At 51.6% G+C, this 20207-nt stretch overlaps 1 protein-coding gene across 3 annotated transcripts in view; it reads right to left on the reverse strand.

Annotated features, from left to right (window-relative positions):
• The window catches only part of ANKRD17 (ankyrin repeat domain 17), a 74656-nt gene that overhangs the window by 49323 nt on the left and 5126 nt on the right, over positions 1–20207 (reverse strand). The window contains exon 1 of one of the 3 annotated variants that reach the window (XM_071555298.1): positions 7819–7896. The exons of the other annotated variants lie outside the window; for them this stretch is intronic. Within the exon in view, the coding sequence (XP_071411399.1) occupies positions 7819–7851 (33 nt within the window). The 5' untranslated portion in view covers positions 7852–7896. Of the gene's footprint in view, positions 1–7818; positions 7897–20207 lie in introns of those variants that run through there. 3 annotated transcript variants of the gene reach the window in all.

Below are 20207 nucleotides of genomic sequence, written 5' to 3' on the forward strand. Positions count from 1 at the left end.
CTCCAGGCTGCCTGTTTTGCCCACTGTGCATAACCCAGACTCCCTCCAGAACCATTTCTCTCCTCCAGGGCAACACTGGAGAAAAAAAAGCCTTGGAAAAAATTGCTGAAAATGCAGCTAAGCTGCCTGTTCCTTCCCCAGTGTTCCTGCTAAAAGGAAATGCTCTCAGATGCTCAGCTCTGAGCACTCTTGCTCTGCCATGTGCAGCTCAGGCACCCAGAGGACACAGATTCACTCATTCTCTCCCTGTGGCTCCTGAGCATACAGTGCAGTGAGCAGGCAGTCTGAACTGCACACCACCAGTTGGGCTTGAAGCAGAAATAGTTGTAAGCTGCCCACATGTTTTTCTTACACAAATTTGGCAGGAAATCTTTCCCTTCTGTAAGTAGTTTTGGTCGGCTGCTCCTCACAACAGCAAGTGCTTTGCACTGAGGGATGAGGCAGCAGAAGGGAAGGAGGACATGTGGAGGAGGGACAGGGTGAACACACAAACAGCTACTCTGTTGCATCCAGCTCAGCATTCCCTCTGGCATGAATGGAACACTGATGTGTGCATGGGCTTCTCCACAGCAACACAGGACCTGCTGGGGAGTGCATATGTGAAGCAAAAAGCAGCAATGGAAGAAGAAATTTTTTCTTCAAGCAACGCCACGTGTAGCTTGGCTCAGTCACAGCTCTCCCCTCCCACCACCCAAGCAATCAGAGCATCAGGTCAGTGCCACTGCACCCTGTGGGACAACTCAGACTCACAGAATCTCAGACTATTCTGGGTGGAAGGACCCCCACAAGGACCATCGAGTCCAACTCTTCAGTCAATGTCCCACACAGGGGATTGAACCCCTGACCTTGGCATTGTTACAGCCAAGTTTGAACCAACTGAGCTGATCTGAACTCCATTCCTCTCCTCACAGTCACAACACAAAACTCTACTCCAGGGTCTGGAAGAACCAAAGAATCATCTTTCCCGAGGCCAGGTGGTGCCTCCTTTACTCAGTGGCCAATGGACAGCAGTGGACACCAAAGCACTGCAGAAACAAGAAGGAACATACAAGGCAGGGGAAATGATTGTCACTGAAGGACAGAGATGTCCAACATCTCTCTGCTAATAGATGGAGACACAGCAGACCTGCATTTTGTTTCCAGCCTGCCCCAAGTTCAAGTGGAATTGCCACAGCCCTGTTCAGCACATGCAGGTTTAGCTCCCATTCCCCTCAACCTCCCAGCCAGGAAACAGCAAAGACACCAGCAAAGCTGCTCCTGCCCGAAACTCAGGAGACTCAAGAATGGCTCCATAGGGAACGTGTTTTCAATGAAGTTCAGGAAAACCAAATGCCAAGTGCCACTCAATTGCAGAGCAAGTTGTACAACCCCCATTTTCCCCCCTGTGCAGGTGACAAGAACTGGCTTGTATCCTGCCTCCAGAGTTCTGCAGCCCACACTCAATTTAACCCATCAGGACTGGGGAGGGGACAGTAGAAATGAGAGGACATCTCCATCTCCCCATGTAATTACCCTGCTGAAATAATTACTGATATTAATAATTGCTGGTATCTCTCATCAGGCAACATAACCAAGGCCAAGGATTATGTAGAAACATCCAGAAAGTTAATCAAAAAGTTTGAGAGCACATGCCCAGTTGGGCCAAGAGCTTTGCAGTTAGCTCCAGTTATTCCCATGTAATTAACTGCTATTTCTTCCTGCCCTATGGAGTTCCCTGGGGCAGCAGCTGTGCCCCTGTCCCTCCCCAGGGCCCAGGCTCAGATCCCCACCCTGAGCCCACCAAAGGAGGGCCCTGAACCAGCTGAAATGTAACACAGATTTCCTTCCCTTCTCTGGCACTCACAATGGGGGCATTTTTTCAGTGGGGGAACCAGCAAGGCCTCGTTCACCAATCCCCTCTTGGATGAGAAGAGAGGAGAGAGTTGCAGCAGGGACACCTGGATTCAGTACCTGATTAGAATTCCCACTGTTACTGCCTGGGGAACCGAGCACAGAAGGAATTATTTCTAATAATTTCGACTCATTTGGTTAAAATTCTGACAAGCCTGACAGTCCCTGGATTCCTCCTTCAATACAAACTACTGCTTGGCATACCTAATAAATGAATTACAAATTCCTTTTGCTCTATTTGGCACACCCAACTGAAAGCTGCTGCATATTGAACAGATTTGAACAGGTTTTACATATGGCAAATGAGCAGACTTGTGAAGGCAGCTAAAGCAAGGCATGAGTACAGCTAAAGCCAAATATGTCTATTTGTCCCATCATAGCAAGAAGAGGTTTTATTTGCAAAAATAAATCAAAGTTTAAGGGCAAAGACAGCAATTTGAAGTGGAGCTCTTCCTTTTTGCTGTTTGCTTTCCAAGTTAGATCAAACATCATGTGCCAAGTTCCTTCAGTTTTGATTCCTGCTTTCCCCTAATGGTTCTGGTCACAGCTGTGCCACACAGGAATTTCACCCTATTTCCTCCATGTTTCTCAGGCCACAAAGCCCCAGAGGGGCACTGGTATTCCCAGCAGGCAGCTCCCTGGGTTTCCCTCTGGCAGGACTGGGTGCTGAGGCAGTGCCACAGGTTGTTTGGAGAGTGGGTTACAGCTCCAGGCATGTGACTGACTCCCCAGCAGCCACCACAGCCAGCAAATCCCAGCAAGGCAAAGATCTGAAGGGGTTTCAGGCACATGCAGGAAAAAAGGAACGACCACCTTAGCCAGGAAACAACCTCTTCACACACTACCATGGAAGTTTAAAGACAGGATTTATAGATGGGGGGAAAAAAAGGGGAAAAAATCGACATAAACTCACCTGTCTGAATGAAACAACTCTTTCAATTCTCTTAATGCTTTTGATTAAGGACTCAACCTGAACAAACAGCTTAAAAGATGGAGAGCCTTGGTCCAAAGAGAACTCTGCAGGCCTTGGCTGATCCTTCCCAACCAGCAGGGCCCTCACTGGCAGACACAACCACGAGTCACACCGACCTTTTGAGCAGCACTTCCCAAGGATGAAGCTGCTTTCCTGCCTCAGAGGCTTCTCCCACAGTAATTGCCTTTTCACATTACTGCACCAAGAACAAACCATTACTGAAAAGATAAAGCAATAAACATGAATGACAAGAATGGTTCCAAATTACACCAGCAAGCTCATATCCTCTTCCTGCAGGTCAAGAACAAACAGTTTAAGGCACAGAGAAATGGCATCTCCTACATTTCAGTTCCTGTTTGTCACACAGGGGAGCCCAGATCCAGCTCCCTGCCCTGCACAACAGTCCTACCAAATCAGCAGGCAGGGGGAAAGTAACAGCAATCCAAGATAGGATTTGGGTTTCTAGAAGATTCAGCACATGTTGTTCCAAGCCCTTTGCCTCACAGCACAGGAGAAATGGGCAGAGGAGGCAGCATGGGAAGAGCAGCTCCAAAGGGGTGGGATCACTGGGGATATTCCATGACTGAAATCACCGAGAAACACTGCAGCACATCAACAGCTGATTCTGACTTCATACAGGCAGACTCTTTGAAAAGATGGGAAAACAGGCAAAGAGTAAACCAGACAAGACTACCAAGAGAAACTGTGAGAAAGAAAACAGGGGAAGGATTAGCCTGTTTAAGAGCTGGAACGTGGGAAAGCTACTAATGCCCAAATACTGCAATATAATGCTGATTTTAATCTTCAGACTAAGAGACTACAATGTTTATAAATATTGAAAGCCTTAGCCTATTAAAGAAAAGAAAACTTGCATTGCAGAGGCCTCCCTGGTCTCTGAACATGCACTGTAGACATGACTCTGCTCTTCCCCGTTTGCTCTGCCTTCCACCCTGGTCCATGGAGCAGTCAGGAAATACTGCACAGTAACAAATGAAGGTGGTTCTGCTCTCACTGTGTTTCAGCAGAAGGCAGGGGGGAGCTGAAGGGCACAGAAGCAGTTGGTAAGTGCCACACACAGCCTGTGCCAGGCTCCACTCTGCCTCCCTGCACAAACGAGCTCCCAAAGAACCTGAAGGTCAGAGCACGAGGCTGCAGCTCCTGGAAAGCCTCAAATCCACACAGGAATATACACTTCCCCCTGCACTGTGCCAAGCTTCCCAAGTGGATTTCTCAGCTGCCAGCCCGAGTTCAGCACACAGCAATGCTGAACATCCTCCTCTGTCAGGACACACCACCTCCTGTTCTCCCACCTGACAGAAGGTTCCTGTTGACTAACTCAAGCAGCAGAAACACAACTAACTACAGGTTTACACCTACCCTGAATACCATCCTGAGGTCTCTTGCAATTATTCCTTCACTGGCACACACTTGAAAGGTCACACTAACAAAAAAGGCCCTGTGTCAGGAAGGTCACACTCCAACAAACAAGTGTGGCCAAGACACAGGAGCAGAACCAAGTGAACAGAAGCTGACTGTGCATTACCCCCCTGTGCTGTAACTGTTCCACTGCATTCCCACACACAGCTTTCAATGCCAGGCTCAAGAGCCACAGCCAACACAACGTTCCTCTTCAGCTGAGAGCAGCAAAGCCAGCTCCAGTTCTGTACCAAGGTACCTCCTCTGAAGGTGGCCTGAGCACAGGGCAGGCAGGATGCCCCGTGAAATGCCCTGTGCTGACAGCCCTGTCTGCCTGCAGCTCCATGAAATGTGCTGAGGACAGGTCTGCTCCATCACTCCCAAGGGATTCCAGCCCCAGGACCACCCACATGCCCCTTGCAGCATCCTCAACCCCACTCCAACCTCAGGCTCTGCACTGACTCACCAGAATCACAGAATCATAGAATGGATTGGGTTGGAAAAGACCTCTGAGATCAGCAAGTCCAACCCTTGATCCAGCCCCACTGTGATCACCAGCCCAGGGCACGGAGTGCCCTGGGCTGGTGATCACAGTAGGGTTGGATCAAGATGCAGTGGATCAAGATGCAGTGGATCAAGATGCAGTGGATCAAGATGCAGTGGATCAAGATGCAGTGGATTCTCACTCAGTGCCACATCCATAGAATGGATTGGGTTGGAAAAGACCTCTGAGATCATCAAGTCCAACCCTTGGGCCAACTCCAGTCCCTTTACCAGATCATGGCACTCAGTGCCACGGCCAAGCTCAGGTTAAAAACCTCCAGGGATGGGGAATCCACCCCCTCTCTGGGCAGCCCATTCCAATGTCTGAGCACTCTCTCTGCAAAGAATTTTTCCTGATCTCCAACTTCAGTTTCCCCTGGCAGAGCTTGAGCCCATCATGCCCCCTTGTCCTATTGCTGAGTGCCTGGGAGAAGAGACCAACCCCCACCTGGCCAGAACTTCCCTTCAGGCAGTTCCAGACAGTGCTGAGGTCACCTCTGAGCCTCCTCAGGTCACCTCCCTCAGCCTCTCCCCACAGCACTTGTGCTCCAGTCCCTTCACCAGAACTAGCAGGCTACAGAAAACACCCTTTTTGCCAGTTTTAAATTATAACCAACTCAGAGGAAAAACATTCTTGAAGCTTTTGTGAAGATGCAAGGCCTGATCACTGTGAATTTAACCAAGTCCTAAGTAGCTCTAAGCATGTTCAGTTCCACCCAGGTGACAGATCTTGCTGCATAAGCAGGAGCAGTTCTCTCAACCTTCACGCTGCTGTCTTGGAATGAGCAACACAAACTGCTGCACAGGAGAAAAAAAAGCCCTAAAATGGGAAAATAAGACACACACCATAACCACACTGCTCTCAGTTACATGAGAAACAAGTTCTGAGGGAACTACGTGGTACTTCTGGACATGTCCTGGAATGCAGGACAATTATGTTGCCTCTACTGATGTGCTAAGAAATTCTAACGAGCTTCCAGTGGTAGCAGAGCATGTCAGGGATTGCTGGACTGATTCAACCATTCATTCCCACAGCAAAGCCAGACAAGCCATGCCTGACTCCTGAGGATGTTTAACCTGGATCCGGTTGGTCTTGTGACCAGGAAGAGGATGTGTGGCGAAACCACCCAAAGAAAAGCCACCACATCCACCCTGAGAAGCCAGATGGACTTTTTCAGCTCATACAACAATCCCAAAATTCTGCTATACTGACAAAATCCATTTCCCAACTGCCTTTCCAAAGAGGACTGTTAATAAGCACCACGTACCTTGTTAATTTGACATACAATGAAGCTGCACATGATAATTGTGGTTAAGGGAAAAAAGAGAAAGCTTTCAGAATGCAATGAGAGAAGTGAAGCACTGAAATACTTGTTTGGTGGCACAAAGCCCAGTTCCCTCTTGCTCTGCCTCCCTCCCCACACCAACCCAGCCAGGGGCTGGTGGAAATGCCCTGCTCACCCCCCTGTGCAGGGCTCCTCAGCACAAGTGTGTTCATATTCTGGCTGCTGTTACATGGAACAGTGCCAAGGGTCACACACAAGTTAACACCAAGTATTTCTACTGATTTGCAATTTTAGAGCAACCATAGTGTGGCCACCAAGGGACAAAGCCTACAAGGCAGGCATCACTGAAGTACTGTTTTGTTAATTCTGACAGCAGGTAATAAGGTAGAAGCTTCTTGTTACAATAAAGAATACATGCAAATATTTTGACAAGTCACCTGGCAATGAAATCTTGGTTTTGCTTGCAAAACCTGAAAAACCACAGGAACAAGAAAAAAGTACTTCATAGAATCACAGGATGGTTTGGGTTGGAAGGGACCTTAAAGCTCTTTTAGTTACAACTCCCACGGGCAGTGACACCTCCCACTGTCCCAGGGTGCTCCAAGCCCTGTCCAGCCTGGCCTTGGACACTGGCAGGGATGGGGCACCCACAGCTCCCCTGGGCACCTGTGCCAGTGAACATTTCTTAGATCTACTACAGCAAACATGACCTGGAGCAGAGACCTGTGTCACTGGGAACATGAGTTTCACTTTATGATTTCTAGGCTGTCCTCTCCATTTGGCTGAAAGGGCATTTTCAGCTTAGCTTCACAGGAAGGGATAATGTCATTTATTTCATAATAAATCACTCCTGCAGAGGGAGATCTGCTTCTGCAGAGGAAGCAAGAGCAGGCTATGCTTAAGACAACTGGAAATGCAGAAAGGGCAATTACACAGTGCACCAAAGGTGCCTCTCCCTCTGCCCTGGTGAGTCCCCCTGCAGTGCCGTGTCCAGCTCTGGGCCCCAGCACAGCAAAGACACGGAGCAGCTGCAGCGAGCCCTGAGGAGGCCCCCAGGGTGCTGAGAGCGCTGGAACACCTCTCCTTTGGGGAAAGCTGGGAGAACTGGGATTGTTCAGCCTGGAAAAGAAAAGGCTTTGGGGTGACATAACTGTGGCCTGAAGGAAACATATGGGAATGATGGGGCAAGATCGTGCACAAGGGCCTGGAATGACAGGACAGGGAGGAACGGCGGGAATGGCTTCAAACACAAACAGAGGAGGTTTAGACTGACCATTAGGTTGAAATTGATTCTGGGGAGGGTGGGCAGGCCCTGGCACAGGTTGGGCAGAGCAGCTGTGGCTGCCCCATCCCTGGCAGTGTCCCAGGCCAGGCTGGACAGCGCTTGGAGCACCCTGGGCTGGTGGGAGGTGTCCCTGCCACGGCGGGGGTGGCACTGGATGATCTCCCACCCAAACCACTCCTTGATTCTGCGAGTCCCGGAAAATGACACCCCGGCACAAACAGAGATTAAAGAGGCCAGATTTGGGGCCGAGCCCCCGGTACCGTGACCGCAGTGTCACGGCGGGGTTGGTGCCCCGGGCCCTCCCGGGGGGCAGCGCCGGTGCCCGGCCCCGGCTCGGCCGCGCTGCCCCCCGGGCCCGGCGAGCGCCGCAGCCCCCGCGGGCGGCCCTTGCGGCCCGTGCCCCTTTGTTCGTGCCCCGGCCGTACCTCCAGGATGTCCTCCAGCACGTACGCCTCCATCGCGGCCGCCCGCGCCCCGCCTCACCGCGCCGCCGCCATGCCCCGCCGCCCCCTCCCTCACGGCCGGGCCCCCCCCGCCGGCGGCACGGGAACAGGAAATGGACCGTTCCACCCCGTGCGCGCCCGGCGCCTACCAACGCGCGGGGGGGGGAGCGCACCGCCCAACGCCCGGGGCCGCACCGGGGCAGGCACCGCTCCCACCGCACCGGGACACGCACCACACCCGGGGCACCGTAAGTTGGGGCAGGCGCTGCACCCGGGACACCCACCGCCCCGCTCCTGGGGCACCGCAACTCGGGCCAAGCACCGCACCGCTCCCGGGGCAGGCACCGCACCGCTCCCGGGGCAGGCACCGCACCTCCCTCCCCGCCCCGAGCCCGCACAGCCCCCGCGCTCGCCGGAGCAGGTCCGTGCCATGGCCCGCGTGTCTCTGTGCTATGGCCCCGCTGCCCAACACCTGATCGAACCAATCTCTCATACGCTGCTCCACCACCCCGGCCCCTCCTCCAGAGGCTGCTGCTCCAGCGCGGCAGCAATTCCAGGAACAGGCTGGGACACACCAGGGCCAGAGGTACTGACCCCTCTGTGGCTTTGGGAACCATCACCCATCGATCCACCAGGATGGGCAGCACCTGATTCGGATCTCACCCCCAACACCAAGAGCACCAAAACCCCGAGATTTCACACGTTCCATCAACACCAGGGGACAGTGACACCCACTGTGCACGGAGCAGGTCAAACTCACTGAGCAGCAGATCTGCAGCTCTCTAAATAAGTCATTTTCCAGTTCAAAACATGCAGCACAATAAACCTTGTCCCCACAAAAATCTCCTTTCTAGTGAGCTCGTTTTAGCAGAGCACAAAGGGGTCTAATGGCCAAAGGAGTTAAATTCACATTCTGACTTCAAGAAATGCTCACAGTAATCACTTGGTTTAATCAACATCATCTTTTCCCAAAAAACACTCCAATTGTAACAAACACTCTCTTAACAATAAGAATATTCTCACCTTATTCTTATAAAGCTGACTAGACTGGCCTCCTAACATTACAAACAGAAATTCAAGTTATCAGTCTAAATTTTAAGCATAGATGTTCTTGCATTAAAAAATAATGTTATCACCTAACACAGGAATTGCATCCTACTCCCCATCACAAAATCCCCCATTTTATACCAACTCAACACCAGCTCGGGCTGCCCATACTCTACTTTTCCACTTTGAGAAGCACCCCAGACTTTACACTGTTCAGTAGAATTAATTCCAGGCAGAAGCACAGGATGCCACTCTGTGATTGCCCTGCAGTCCTGCTCTGAGGGCACAGTTCTAACACCTCCAGCAGCCCCTGCAAGTGCTGCCCTGCACACAGGACCCAGCAGTGACACACCAGCGTCAGCCCAAGCACAAGGCTGGCCCTGCCAGCTTCAAGGATTTCTTTGTGTCTGTATAAAAAAAGGAAAGAGAAAAACCAGCCACCACCTCCCACATAACACTCATGTCTCAAAAGACGAGCTATTCAGTCTTCTGAGCCTCAGAAAGAATTAACAGATACCTTATATCACACACACACAAAAAAGTAGAAAACACAGCACTGAGATGGAGATCCTTCACACCCCACCACTGAGAACATTTTCAGCTGGGCAGGCAGCATAACACAGGAACAGGAGCAGCTTCTCTGCTCCACACAGGGCCTCCTGATGGGGCACTGCCCCCTCCAGCTCCACAGAACAACCCAAGACCTGCAGGAGGAGGAGGAAGAACAAGCTCCTCTCAAGAGCTGAACCATTCCCCAGTTGGAAAACCACACAGTCCTGACTGCCACAGCATCACTTCAAACCCCTACAAGCCTCAGGGAAGAATTCAGAGCTCCTCTGACACCAGGAGAAACACGAGGACTCAGGTTCCACATGTGAGCCATGAGGGCAGCCAAGAACCCTCCTGGTCTGAGGGCAGCAAACAAAGCCCTCCGAATGTCACACTCCAAACCTGCTCACCCCAATAATCCCCGTTGTGCCCCCTCAGTTCCTGCCCTCTCCTGGCCCACCTCAATCCACAGCTGGCTGAGAGAGAAGCGTTTGTTTGCCAAGTGACACCTTGTCCTGCTTCCCTTTGTACTTCAAAAACGTTCACACTGAACTCCAAAGAAAGCCCTTCCCCAACTCTTCATGTCCTACTGAGGACTTCACAGTGGTGCAAAGTGAAGGCTTCAGTGCAGCCTTCCATCCTGTTCCTGAAAAATAAATAAATAAACAAACAAAAAAAGAACATTCTAAGGGAAAAATAAAAAAGTAGACATCAGTGATTAAATATTTGGTATTTCTATTGGGTGCTTCTGGGTTTTACACACAGGCCAGGAATTACATCTCACACTGCACAGGTAAACACAAACCCAGCTCTTCCTCACTTTCGAGTCCAGCTCTAGGAATTACCTGAAGTGTTTGATCAGAAAAGATAAACCACACTATCTTTCTAGGACATCTCAGCTTCCATTTGCAAGCCAACAACCTTTATTAGCCTTACTCTGAAGAGCATGATCCACTCTGTGCCCTCCTCTAGTACCAGTACTAATGAAAGCCAGCCTGTTCTCCTGCCCAGGAGGCCCCTAAAGCCACACAGCCCTCTGAGCTGTGCCCACCCATCACACCCCTCTGAGCTGTGCCCACCCATCACACCCCTCACAGCCCTCTGAGCTGTGCCCACCCATCACACCCCTCACAGCCCTCTGAGCTGTGCCCACCCATCACACCCCTCACAGCCCTCTGAGCTGTGCCCACCCATCACACCCCTCACAGCCCTCTGAGCTGTGCCCACCCATCACACCCCTCACAGCCCTCTGAGCTGTGCCCACCCATCACACCCCTCACAGCCCTCTGAGCTGTGCCCACCCATCACAGCCCTCTGAGCTGTGCCCACCCATCACAGCCCTCACAGCCCTCTGAGCTGTGCCCACCCATCACACCCCTCTGAGCTGTGCCCACCCATCACACCCCTCACAGCCCTCTGAGCTGTGCCCACCCATCACACCCCTCACAGCCCTCTGAGCTGTGCCCACCCATCACACCCCTCACAGCCCTCTGAGCTGTGCCCACCCATCACAGCCCTCTGAGCTGTGCCCACCCATCACACCCCTCACAGCCCTCTGAGCTGTGCCCACCCATCACAGCCCTCTGAGCTGTGCCCACCCATCACACCCCTCACAGGCCCAAACACAAACCCCTTCTGCTCCCCACAGCAGGGGGGAGAGGCAACACCTGAACTGCAGCTTGAGCAGACACAGCCCTAAAAAGAGAGCAAAGTGTCCTATTTGAAGTTACTCTGATACCTGTTACACCAAAGGGAATCCTGACAGTGTTACTGGAAAGGCAAAGGCAGAGATGGGCACAGATCAAGGCTGGTTTATTCTGCACTGTGTTCCCCAACAGCACTGGCAACCAAACCAAAGTGAAAGCACAGAGTTTGAGCAAAGGGAGAACAAACACCTCCACAAGAACACAGCTGTTCACACAGAGTGGAGGTGCAAGTGCCCAGAGCTCGGACAGCCCCTCCATTCCACCTTCCCGTACCCCAAAGGCCAGCAGGAACTGTGAGCTGGCACCACGTCCCCCCAGGCACAAGCCTTTCAGCCATTGATCCCAGACAGCTTCTGGCACCCAGGAATGTCAGCATGGCACAACTGATCAGACAATCCCCACTCTTATATCACAAAAGCACATTGTTGGCCACTTCCAGCTGATGGAGCAGTGCTGGTCACCAACTGGCCCAAAGCACATCAGCACACTTTGCTGGGGGTTTGCAGAGCCAGAGCAACTGGCAGGGTGGGATGTCCAACCCCTGCCCCACACAGCTGGGAACACCTTATTCAGCAAAACCTCAACACATGAGGGGCATTCACTACTAAAAACACAGATCATTTTGAGATGAAAACATAAGAGCTGAAAACAGCCCTTCAATACAGGACAAACTATCACTGAATTATCCCTTCCAGTGTGGCTCTTCCAAGGATTTCCTTTCCCAGCAGTAGGCAGGGAGTCCAAAAAGAATCCAAAAGTTCCTGAGACAGTAAAGATCAAAAAGCAGGGCGGGTTTGCAGCCCAAATTTTGTGACATTCTGTTTATCTGCTAAGCATAGAGTGGAAAGGGGGAAACTCCCCACCACTGCCACATGGAATACCTTGAAAACTCACAAAAAACCCCAAGCAGGAAACACTTGTAAACAGAAGACTGACATTCCACCATGGCTTACAAACACCCTTGAAATTATTAATCTCCAAAGGGGAAATAAAACATTCAAATGTGCAAATTTCCTGTTCTGACATGAAATAAAAAAACACTGTAAGACACAGGAGCAGTTGCAAGAGAAACACTTGATGCTGCAAGGAATATCCAGAGAGATGTTTCAGAGGCTGCTTCGAACTTGTGCTGGACCCAACTCTTCCCCTTTTAGAGTGATGATCCTCCCACCCACGTTCATCTTGCTGGACTGAGCCCAGCTCTGCCGATCTGCTCCTGGAATAAAAACAAGCTCTCAACCCCCTTGGCAACTAAGTCAGAACTGACTGTTTCCCCAAACACACCCCGCTAAGGGGACTCACTGCCCCACAAATTGCACCAGGATTTATCAGCCTTCCTTAGGAACTGCAGCCCCAGCTGTGCCTGGAGCCTTCAGCATCCCATCCTATCAGTACAACCAACAGGACACTACAAATGTTCTCTGCTACTTCTCGGATCATCTTTTCTCTTTGGAACAGAAAAATCATGTGAAACCCCAAACCTACACCCTCTGCTTTGCAGGAGTTTCATCAGTCACCCCCTGAGCCATTTGTAAGGTCACTTAGCTCTGTGTTAATAACAGGGCTTTAAACCTGTTCCAACCTCTCTCTCCAGAGAGGTCCATCAGCTCCTTCCTCTCGATCCTAAGTGGTTGGTAACCACCTAAAAACAAGGCAGCCTAAGCCCAAACACCTCAGGCACCCTCTGAAGTCACGACCCTCCTCTGGTTTTGCTATTTTCACACTGTATATTGGTTTCTTTCTTGCCATTTTTTGCAGCAATCACAGCTCCACACTGACAGCCTGCCTGAATTTCCAACATCCCTCAGGCAGGCACTTCCTTTTTTCTTCCTTTTTTTCGTTCTTGGGGCGTGTGGGGATGATGGGCTTTAACCTCATTAAACACACCACACCACCCCCCCTTTAACACGTGCTTTTGTTGGGATTTCTGTTCATTCCCTTATCCTTATCCCTGAATGTGTCTCTGAGTGTGTCTCTGAGCATCCCAGCCTGCCCTGCCAAGGCTGCAGTGGCTCCCACGTGAGTTTGGCAGTCACAGGATGGTCCATCCCTGCTGCCCATTGTCACTGTCACACCACCCTCTGCCCCCTCCCACAGACAGGAGACTGATAACAAATCCAGTTTTCCTTCTCTAACAACCATGTAACAATTTTTTGACCATCCAAGAGGATTTCCCACTCAAACCCACATTTCTCTGCCAAGACAGACCTTCCATTTCTCTCCAGCCTATTCTTCCCTCGGCCCAGGGCAGCAGCAAGGCCTTCCAGCCCCTTCTGACACATTCAGTGTTTTCTGCTCGTTTTGTTGCTCATTTTGGTGAGGACACAAAGCTGGAGAGGATGAAATTCTATTCCTTATGGTATCCTTCAGATCCAGCTTTTCCACAGCTCCAGGGAAACTACAATCTTTGAAACGTGTCTGACTTTGCCTCTGAAAGTGCCACGATGGACACACCCCAAGTCTTTCATGGCCCTTGAAAGGGCTGCAAAACACTCCAGGGGTTTCCAGCTTGGCCATTTACAACACAGTGGGATGGCTGTGCCCTGTCTGTTGGAATAACCCGCCCAATCCCCTGCACAACCCTCTCAGAGCTGCTCTCCCTTGACAGAAGCACCAGCAAGGCTGACCCCAACTCCCAGGCTGTGGTGGGCCCAGGGAAGGGGAGGACTCCCTGGCCAGCCAGGCCTTCCCAAACAGGGGTTACATCCTCCCACTGCTAGCTGGGGAATTGGGAATTCCAGCATCCAAACTGCCTCACCATTTCATACATTTCTCATTCAAGAGTCAGTGAACAAAGGAGACCCACTGCACACCTGAATGAAGAGTCTGCACCAGCATGCCAGGCAGTTCAGGGACACACAAGGATTCACCAACAGACATTCAAGCTCAAACCAAGAGCATTCAGCTCACAGCACTTCTCCCAGGAACTGGAAGACAAGGAATGTGGAAAGCTCTGGAGTGAGATTGCAACACTCCAGTCAAGAGCCATGAGCTGATCATCTTCACTCCTACAGCAGCCTCTTATCCCACACCATCCATGTCCACACAGGGGCTGGTGCACAGCACAGAAACAATGCTGAAATAGGCCTTGAGCTCAGCCTAAGTGGAGCCTCTTATCCCACACCATCCATCTCCAGACAGAGGCTGGTGCACAGCACAAACAATGCAGGAATGAGCCTTGAGCTCAGCCTAAGTGGAGCCTCTTATCCCACACCATCTATGTCCACACAGGGGTTGGTGTACAGCACAAACCATGCAGGAATGAGCCCTGAGCTCAGCCTAAATGGAGCCTCTTACCCTACACCATCTATGTCCACAGAGGGGCTGGTGCACAGCACAAATGATGCTGAAATCAGCCTTGAGCTCGGCCTACAGCAGCCTCTTATCCCACATCATCCATGTCCACAATGGTGCACAGCACAGAAAATAAGCCTTGAGCTTGGCCTACAGCAGCCTCTTATCCCACACCATCCATGTCCACAATGGTGCACAGCACAGAAAATAAGCCTTGAGCTCGGCCTACAGCAGCCTCTTATCCCACATCATCCATGTCCACAATGGTGCACAGCACAGAAACAATGCTGGAATGAGCCTTGAGCTCGGCCTACAGCAGCCTCTTATCCCACACCATCCATGTCCACACAGAGGCTGGTGCACAGCACAGAAAATAAGCCTTGAGCTCGGCCTACAGCAGCCTCTCACCCTACACCATCCATCTCCACTCTGAGGCTGGTGCACAGCACAAAGGAAGCTGGAATGAGCCCTGAGCTCAGCCTAAGTGGAGCGTGGGCAGCTGTGCAGCCCAGCAGGCAGCACTCTGGCCAGAGGGATACCAGCCCTGCCCACAGCAGGAGCCTCTGCCCCATCAGCCCTGTTCCTTGGGTTTCCAACTCCCTAAGGAAAAGCAAAGCAAGGAAAAAGGAGGAAAGCAAATACCTTTGCTCATCCATAGTGCTGCCCTGAACATGAACTGGACTAGAACATCCTGTGTGAAATACATTCCTGTGGCTCCCATTTGTCCAGAGCCTTTGCTCTCCTCTTCAAGGAGTCCCTGTAACTCTGCTACACAGAGGAACTGCCCAATCCAAACCCAAATGTACCTGAGAAAGGTGGAAAAGGGAGACAAAACTACATCAGCAATTTCCAAGGGTTTTCCAGCACAAGTGTAAGATTACTGGCACAACCTCTTGCCTAAGGGGAGGTTTCTAGAAGAGATCTTCCTTTAAATAATCCATGTTTTCACTGGGTAATACAATGCTCAGGGCTTTAGCCCAAGGACTTTGAACACACTGAGGAACTCTGGGCTTGGGACAAACACGTTCAGAAAAGCCAACGTGGGGCAGGGAAGCTCCTTCCTCAAACCAATGAATATACAGATGTTTCCTGTAGCACAGGTGACAGAAAGCTGTGTACAAGGTAAGCAGCACACACAGCCCAACAACACTGACACTGACCCCTCTCAAATCCTAAGGCAGGTACCCAGCCCTGAGACCTCCACACCACACGTGAAAACCTGAGTGCAAGTTCTGGAGTGGTTTAAGTGCAGACACATTCCCTGCCAAGAGTCAAAAGAGCCTCCAACCAGAAAAAGCCACTTTTTAGAACAAAGACTCCACCTCTTTGAGTGGCCTTGTCCATCACTTACTTCTATGCATGAATTCCAACTGCCAACATCACACCAAGTAGTTACACATCCAATTCTAATCCAAGCTCTGGTGTCCCTGCCTTCCCTTTCCTGGCTCTGCACCAGGTGGATGTTTCAGCAGCTCTGCATTCAGATGTGCTGTTTGCAATGAACTGGGACTTGCTTAACACCACATTCTGAAACCCCCCCAAAAGCAGGACCCCAACAATGTGCTTTATGTCTTCCTCTTTCACAAAGCTCTCAATAATCAGAGTTTTCAGCTGGCACCTTCAACTTGACAGACTGAAATGGCTGGCAAACCTACTGCATTCACTGATAGCAGAGTCAAGCCTGGACTTCACAAGCTGTTAGACAAGAGTAAAGAAGGGAAAATACATCAATTAAACGAAAAAATGAGATACTACTGTGGTCTTTATTTTCTTTCAGTAAGGTTGTTCACACCTGAGGGTACCTGGGGCCACAGCACAACCTGCCAGTGTGGCCAGAAGGAAACAGTGCAACAGCTCAACACTGGAGTTCAGCTCCTCCTGTTCCCCCATCTCTTTGTCCCTGGGTGTCCAGAGATAACACCTCAGGTTCAGTTTATCTCAGATTAAATATGTCCTGGACTGGGTGCACAATACTTCTGTCACAAATCAGTGACTCCAGTTATTTCTCTTGGCAAGTATTCCAGTGGTTTGGAAGGGCTGCACAACCCATGACAGCCAACTCTGTCACCACCCAAGACAGGGGTCTTTTGAAAACATTCTGGGGTAGTTTTTTTTCAATGTAAGATACATATTTACATTAAGTTCATTCAGAGTTCCACTAGTACCTTCCTCCAAGTCCCATTTTCCCTCAGGGGAGTGTTTACTGGGTGTCACAACCTCCCACACTTGTGCAAAGCCAAATTGCTGCAGGCCTGCCCAGCTTTGGGCCACACTGACCCAACTGGGCAGTGCTGGGACACAGCACGACTGCTCAGAGCAGGGCAGGAATTAGCACCAGATCGACTTTCACAACAAACGTGGCCCTCAGCACAGCTGCTCCACCAATGCCTGGCTAAGGAGGGCACAGAGGGGGCTGGCACAGCCACCCAGCACAGCCTGCCATCCTCAATCCTCAGCATTTGTGCAGAGCCCAACTGTGGGGCAGGTCCTGCAATGTTTCCAAACCCACCTCAGCTCAGAGACACCAGCAAAGTTTCTGAGACCCAAGACACAAGTGCATTTACAGAGTGGTTTTCACACAGAGCTGCAGACACTTCCCTGACACACAAGCTCCAGAAAAGCCCTTTTCTGGAGCTCAGCACAGAAAGTTGGCCACTATATTTATCCCTGAGGAGATCCTGGATGAAGCTGATGCTTCACAGAAATCCCAGAGTGCTGTTGTGCCAACTCTCACTTCTGTTAGTGACAGAGATGGACAGAAGGCATATGTTCATGCATGGAGCACACTGCTGAGTTCCCAGTGCTCTTCTCCTCTCAGCTAGCTGCTGTTTGGTGTTATGGGTATCACCAGTTGTGCTTTGTGACTCCTCCACTCACTGTCCAAAGCAACTCCTTTGCTGCACTGCACTGAACAGCACAAAAGTGATGGTCAGGAACCCAAATGCTGCAATATTTGAATAAAATCCTGCTTTGTTCCTCTCTTTCTCCCTGTTCCTAACACCCTGCTTTCCAGAACCTGAGCAAACACCAGAGACAAAAAGGCAGTGCTGATTTCACCTCATGAAGCTCTAAGTTTTTGAGCCACATGCAAAGAAAGATTTGTGTGATTTGTCTGTGCCAGCCACTTCCAAACAGGAGATCCAGAGAAGTGTCACTTGGAGACAACAATGCTCCCTGCTCTGTACCATTCTTCCCAGCTGGAGCCCTCCAGGACAGTGTGTGCTCCTCTGCCAGGCCTTAGAATGAGTGATGGCACCAAAGGGGCCGTGCCCACCCTCCTCCTCCTCCTCCTCCTCCTCCCTGCTCCTGGCTCCTCACTGTGTCAGCACAACCTCTCCTGCCTGACAAACTGGATCCAGCAACTCACCAACTGGAAACGTGGTTTTTCTGTTGCTGAGGGTGGGTTTTTTTCAACCAGATCATTTCCCAAGGGGCTGGGAGGAGCAATTAATGCCTTTTTTCTTTTTTTTTCCCTTCCTCCAAGCCCAACTTCAGTGGGATCAGTACCCACGCTGACACAGGGGCTGAACACCACCATGCACTTGAGGGAAAAAAACCCACTAAGTCACATCATGAGCTGAAATTTTCAACCTGATTAAAGCATTATTTTCCATTCTGGGGAGGAGAACAATTCACCTGCAGAGCAGCACCAAGAGGAACGTTCTGCTGGCAAAGCATTGCAGGACAAGACTGAACAAAAGGCAAGAAACACCTGAAGTTTGGGAATGGGGAAGCTCCAGGACAGGAAAAGGTGTGAGTCACCTGCCAGACACAGAGGGAGCTTCTCCTTGAAGGGCTCAGTTCTGTTCTGGTGCGTGGGAAGAACTGGGAGATGAAGGCAGAGGATAAAAAGGACCTTCCCCCTCTCATCTCTGCATCAGTGCCTGCCCTCCAGAGGATTCAGACACTCCCCTGCTGCTGCCTGCACCCCCCAGCACTGCCCCTGCACAGCTGGACAGATGTTCAGGCTTGGAAACCAGCACTCCTCGTTCAGCAGGGCAAGGAGAATCAAACCTGAGCCCCAATACCTTCAGCAGCAGTAAAAAACATCACTGTGTGCACAATGCCTTGGATTTCAACCCAAAACAGACATTTCACTTTTCATCTGTTGGTGGCCAACCCCCCAAACTGATATCATAAACAGCAATATTTCATTGTATTTTTTAATATTCCAACACGTTTCCAGCATCTGAGCAGCTGCCTAGCGGGACATGTTACCCATTCTGGGTGATTAGCAGCACCTAAGCCATCGGGGTGGGGCAGGGCGGAACACACTCAAGGTTCATCGCAGCTCATTTCCTCCAACACCCCGACTCTCCTGACTGCAGGAGGCAGCTCAAGCACAGCAGAGGAGAACCGGCTGCACATCCAACACCAGCAATGTGAGTTTGGGCGAGGCCGACAAGAATCACCCTAATGACAACGTGCAGCCTGAAAGCAAACACTGCAAGGACACACAGAGATGTATTAAAGACAGGCCTGGCCTCGTGGCTGGGTCCTGGGGCACAGCGGGGCGTTCCTGGGGCACAGCGGGGGTTCCTGGGGCACAGCCGGCGCTCCTGGGGCACAGCGGGGCATTCTGGGGCACAGCGGGGGTTCCAGGGGCACAACAGGTGGTCCTGGGGCACAGCAGGCGCTCCCGGGGCACAACTGGGGCTCCTGGGGCACAACTGGGGCTCCTGGGGCACAACTGGGGCTCCTGGGGCACAGCGGGTGCTCCCGGGGCACAACTGGCATTCCTGGGGCACAGCGGATGCTCCCGGGGCACAACTGGGGCTCCTGGGGCACAACTGGGGTTCCTGGGGCACAGCGGATGCTCCCGGGGCATAACTGGCATTCCTGGGGCACAGCGGGTGCTCCCGGGGCACAACTGGCATTCCTGGGGCACAGCGGGCGCTCCTGGGGCACAGCGGGCGCTCCTGGGGCACAGCAGGGCACTCCTGGGGCACAGTGGGGGTTCCAGGGGCACAACAGGTGGTCCTGGGGCACAGCAGGCACTCCCGGGGCACAACTGGCATTCCTGGGGCACAGCAGGCGCTCCCGGGGCACAACTATCACCTCATGGAAGGAGGAGGTGACAGCACAGCTCAGTAACACCCCCAGAGGCTGCAGCTCTTTGGGCTCAGGATGGCACAGGGGGGTAACTGGCTGCGAACAGGCAGGAAATGCTGCCCTTTGTTGGTCAGGAAGGGATTTGGGGTTTCTGCCCAGGATTCCTGTGGATGCTGCACAATGACAGGCTGCAGGTCACCAGAAGTGCCACACCAACACCAGGATGGACCGATATTCCCTGGCAAAGGGAACCCCACCTCAGGGAAGGCTTCTCTCCTAGGACATGTTGGCTACATGACCTTCCCCAAACTGCCAGCACTGACCCTTCCCCACCAACAGCTCGCTGAGCAGAGCAAAGGGTATGGGAAGGATCAAACAAGCCCCACTTGGCTGCAGAAGCTCAACAGACACAGCACATCCTCAGCATGGGTTGCAGCTCAGTCCCCTACAAAGCCACCCCGTCACCAAACCAGGAGAGCAGCAGTTCAGAAAATAAACCAAAAACAAGGCAGAACCCAGCCAGAATTCTGCTCAAATGGTCTAACCCCACTGGTATCAAATCTGGGCAATTTTTATTTGCCCCCAAGTTAAAGGGCTTGTTCCCTTTCACCCCAGAAACAAAGGCTGCTTGCTTGTCTTGGATCTGCAGCACTGGTCCTTCAATTCCCAAATCCAGCTGACAAATAAGCACCAACAGTTCTGGGTTTAAAACACAGATAGAGG

This window comes from Pithys albifrons, chromosome 5 (assembly GCF_047495875.1).
Source record: "Pithys albifrons albifrons isolate INPA30051 chromosome 5, PitAlb_v1, whole genome shotgun sequence".
NCBI lineage: Eukaryota > Metazoa > Chordata > Aves > Passeriformes > Thamnophilidae > Pithys > Pithys albifrons.